At 34.5% G+C, this 5,121-nt stretch overlaps 1 protein-coding gene across 1 annotated transcript in view; it reads left to right on the forward strand.

The window, feature by feature from the left end:
* LOC117124164 overlaps positions 1 to 4,044 on the forward strand; it is a 14,915-nt gene extending 10,871 nt beyond the window's left edge. Inside the window, exons 6-10 of the mRNA XM_033270312.1 lie at positions 521 to 741; positions 1,557 to 1,752; positions 2,325 to 2,462; positions 3,189 to 3,315; positions 3,674 to 4,044. Coding sequence (XP_033126203.1) covers positions 521 to 741; positions 1,557 to 1,752; positions 2,325 to 2,462; positions 3,189 to 3,315; positions 3,674 to 4,044 — 1,053 coding nt within the window. The remainder of the gene's footprint in view (positions 1 to 520; positions 742 to 1,556; positions 1,753 to 2,324; positions 2,463 to 3,188; positions 3,316 to 3,673) is intronic.
* Positions 4,045 to 5,121: the final 1,077 nt, after the last annotated feature.

The raw sequence follows: 5,121 nt of genomic DNA on the forward strand, positions 1-5,121 counted from the left end.
AAGAAGTAACGTTATTATGTCCTGTACATCTGCCGGCCTGCAGATAACATTGTTCATATTATAGATCAATCTGCAGTCACCGGAGAAGATAAATTTCCAACAAATTTCATATCATAGGCCCTATTTAAATTCAACGGCTGGATGTGCTGGTAAATATATAATGCAATGCATGCTATAGCATTTTGTAATAATTAGGAATGATTTTGTAAAATAATAGGTTTTAAAAAGTGGACCTTTTGGAATGGGGGGGGGGGGTGCATCCGCACCCTCTGCATCCCACCCCCTGCCTACGGGCCTGCACTATGGTCATCCGTTCTTATTTGTTGTCAATTAGATTGTATTCAGTACCTGTATCGGTGCAGGTACGAACTATATGACTGAGCAATACTTTCCTCATGTACTTCTGGATCTGTCTCTTATACACATCTAGATGTGTATAAGAGACAGAGCACCCTCTGCATCCCACCCCCTGCCTACGGGCCTGCACTATGGTCATCCGTTCTTATTTGTTGTCAATTAGATTGTATTCAGTACCTGTATCGGTGCAGGTACGAACTATATGACTGAGCAATACTTTCCTCATGTACTTCTGGATGAGGCATCACAGGCTACTGAACCGGCAGCGATGGTGCCTCTACAATATGGCTGCCAAAGATTATGTCTTGTCGGGGATGATAAGCAGTTACCTCCGCTAGTGAAGAGCTCAAATGCTGACCAGCTGGAAGTCTCTATATTTGAAAGGTAGCGCTTCCATTATTTTTTATTGATTCAACTCAGGGGCGGATCAGAATTTTTCGTTGAGGGGTGGGGCTACTGTTTTGAATCAACATCAACTATCCCAGCCCTACCATGGGATGATCCCCACATGATGCTGTTGTGGCTTATATCTGGTAATTTTAGAGGACTTAAATTTAATTTAGGCCAACATTCAATTCTATTATTTCACTGTAAAAACATAGATGCTGGAAAAATTTTAGGGGGTGTGTTAAAGCCTATTTATCTAAATCCACCCCTTCAATATAAAGCAGATTTCAAAAGTAAATGTAGGCCTACTGATTAAATTGATTAAAAATGATAAATGGATTACAAGTATAATAGCATGGACCATAGGTCCATGATAATAGTGTGTCTTCATAGAATATAGGGCAGCGAATTTTTTTTTTTCACTCAAATTTAAAAAAAAGATTAATTTACTGAATTAATATTTTCGACCATAAAAATATAAAATTAATCTTAGAGACAAACAATACAAAAACAATAGCCAGGGACAGCTAGAGCAAAAACAAACAAAAAACAACAACTCAAGAGAGCCAGTTGCCCCCGTCCAATGGCATAAAGAATACAGTGAAGACAATTGTTTTTCAACTGCGCATGCCCGTATCAATCGACATAAAAAACCATGATACACACAACACAAGTCGATTTACCTTGGATACGCGCATGCGCAGTTCGAACTACGAATTGGCTTATTGGAAGCATTTTTTTGTTTAAAGAAATTTTCTTAGCTTGACATAGTGTCTTTAAATATAACATGACCTTTTTTTAATTGTTCGTAGACTTAGGCAAACCTTTCCGACACATCTTCTGAACATTCAGTACAGGATGCATCCAACTCTAGCAGCATTTCCGTCTTTAAAGTTTTACGAGAATCAGCTACTGAATGGGGTTGATGCAAAAGACAGACCTCTTCCATGTGGATTTCCTCATAATAAAGGAAAGCCGCTGCTTTTCTTGGATACCTCCATGATTAAGGTAACAATCACGTGATCACCAACTGAGCTACGTACATTGTTTCGATTTGCTGTATTAATTATTTATTGTACTAGTACTTTTGACCAAAGGTCATCATCAGGTACTGATATGATAGTGGATATTGGAATCCACTATCCTATCAATATCTGATGATGACCTATGGTCGAAAGTAATAGTACAATAAATATCTTATTTTTAAACAGATACAGAACTTCGTTTGACTTCTTACTTTATATACAAATCTGTCTATGCAGCAACTTTTATTTACATATATATATATATTTTATATATATATATATATTATATATGTGTATATATATGTATTTATATATATGTGTATATGCCTATAATGTATATATATATATATGTATATGAATGTATATATATATGTATATAACAACCAAGTTTTTATAGTTTGATAATTATATATCATAATCTATATAGTTTAAAAAGGCAAAGCCCTTTAAAAATGTCAAGAAGTCTTTTAAACTCTTACTTAAATTAATAGTGTACTGAATCACTAATTGCAATTTTATTTTAATGCAATGTATGTTACATTTTCCTTTCTATAGAGCAGAGAGAAATCTGCTGGTGAGTCCAAATTAAATAGAGAAGAAGCCAATGAAATTAAAATACTAGTGGAGCAGTTGCTAAAAGCAAAAGATGTCAACGAAACAGAAATTGGAATTATATCTCCATATACAGCACAGGTATGCTACACATCATTCATATGCCTACATTGATTTGATTCGCAAGAGCGAATCCAGCAATGAATTAAAATTACAGGGGTTCATATTGGGAATTTTACAGACATACCTAAGCCCCATGCTAAGGTAGGAAATTGTATGTCTATGGCATCTCTAGATGGCGAAAATGGCACTCTCAGACTAATGTTTCAAATTATTATTATTTTTTTTATTTTCCAAAATTGTGTGGACCCAAGCCAGCTGTACTCCGCCCCACGTGAATCCGCCAATTGTTATATTAAAGAATAACAATATTAAAATATAAAGATTGTTATCGTTTTGAACATTATTTTAGCCTACATTCTTTAGAAAATGTTCGGATTCAAATACTAGGGAGTTTTTTCAAGCTTACGAAAACAATAACGAATACGGTTACCAGTACGTCATCAAAATGTTAGACAGCCCGTCCCCTACAGTAGCATGTCTGTAACAACGTAGTTGATTCACTGCCTTTTGTATGAATCAAGGATCATATCGAACTCGTACACCATACTGTAAAGAATATTGTAGGCACGAATGACGTATATGGTAATAACGTATTCGTTATCGTTTTCGTAAGGTTTCGAAATCTCCCTACTGAGTATGCAAATGAATAAATTATTCTCATATAATATTTGACCTACAGTATACAATAATTCTAATAATATTATATATTAAAATATTGCTTGTTGACTGGCGAATTGCATCTAGGTTCGTCTCTTAAAAGAGCTGCTTAAAAAACCAAAAATCGACGTCCGCACAGTAGATGGGTTTCAAGGCCAGGAGAGGGAAGTCATAATTTTTTCTGCGGTTCGCTCGAATGACGACAAACTTGTTGGTATGTATGACATAACATCTAGTCATTGCATCTTATACGTGGATTTAGCTGCCATAAATACTGTAATAAAGTATGGTGGTATGATGGTCTTGCCTATTACATTATATGTATTAGGACCAGCGTTCTATTTCAGAAAGTCAGTCGTTTATAGGAGAAAGGCGAACAGAAACAGTTAAGCCTATGTATTAACGTTCAAATTTAAGTAAAATAATCCGGCTAAATATAGTAATCTTTTAATATATTGTTTTTATATGTACTTTTTGACAAATTCTCTTGCCAGGATGAACATCATATTTTTGCGCCACTGGTGTTTGCTTGTCAATACTAACTTAGTACCTCTTATTCGAATTTAATATAGGATTCCTTGACAACGAGCGTCGTTTTAATGTTTTGTTAACCCGAGCGCGAAGAGGTATGATCGTAGTTGGGAATTCGACTACTTTGAGAAGCAGTGCTTTGTGGAGAGAATGGATAGACTGGACAGAACGCAATGCATGTAAGGCACATGTGAATCGTACGGATGGCCAGGTTACTGGACCTAGAAGTAGTCAAGGGAGGGACAGAGAAAACGAACATGCTAGCCAGGATGCGGCTAGAAATTACTCTGGAGCGAGGTCAAGAGATGGTAGAAGAGGTATGGGAAGAGGAGGTAGAGGAAGGGGAGGTAGCAGTAGGGGTGGTAGTAGTAAAGGGGGAAGGGGCATGGTCCAAAATTGGGAGCGATGGTAATTGATCTAAAACTTCATTGTAATGTTTGTACAAAGAGTACTGTTTTTTCCAATGAACGAAAATTGTAGATGTAAGGTGCAAACGCACACATACACACACGATAATAATCTAATTTCAATTACAGGTTATTACATATTAATGAAGGAATTACACAAGATTAAACAAAACGCGTTTGGTTATACATTTTGTATACTTGTGCTTCATGTTAATAGCGTACACACAAGTAACAAACTTGGACATCAAAGTAGATTAATTTGATAAAAAAAAAAATACAAATCTTTTCCTTGTATTAACCTTCGTTTTATGCATTATGAAAAAAAAGGCTGTTTGACTAAGTGACATATTAAAAAACGACATTGAAAGTTCTTATCAAATCATTGTGTATTGAATGAAAGCGCGAGTGACAAAACAAGAAGATGAGCATGCTACCGTCACCCCAAACAATAATAATGAAAAATAATTAACAGATGCAGCATAAAAGTCTAATGCACTAATATTGAAACTAATGAATGGTATCAAGTTTAGTTTAGACCAATTTTTTTTGTAACAAATATATACAGATGTTTTGATAAAGTAAAATGTATTTTCTTTAGAACTTATAATATGAATTCATGTATAGTTGAACTTTGTAAAGTAGCTTTACTAAAACAAAAAGTTCGTTCAAACTCTCAATGTATATTATATCTCTAAATAGTATTATAATTTGCTAATAGTCTATTACATTACTATGGAATCCGTGTATAGTTATGGCAATAATAAAGGTCAGATGATTTTTATAAGTGAAAATATTGTTCTACACATAATCAAAATAGAACTAAAATGTATGATTATACCACAAATGAATCGGAAGAGGTTTATAAAGATGTGTTGATTTCTGAAAGATGGAATTGTTGAAGAAGACGTTTGGTTTAAATAAATAAACGAAAACGAGGCATGTATAGCAGTATAGATAAAATAGGCCTAGGTGTGTTTTTGGAAATGACAACAGAATCGTTAAAGTAATATTTAGGTACCAAACGCAGGTAGTTAATACTGAACATTTGATTTTTTTTATCCAACTATTTGAACGATATTGCT

Source organism: Anneissia japonica, unplaced genomic scaffold (genome assembly GCF_011630105.1).
Source record: "Anneissia japonica isolate Jap-2015-1 unplaced genomic scaffold, ASM1163010v1 scaffold502_len386481_cov162, whole genome shotgun sequence".
Classification (NCBI taxonomy): domain Eukaryota; kingdom Metazoa; phylum Echinodermata; class Crinoidea; order Comatulida; family Comatulidae; genus Anneissia; species Anneissia japonica.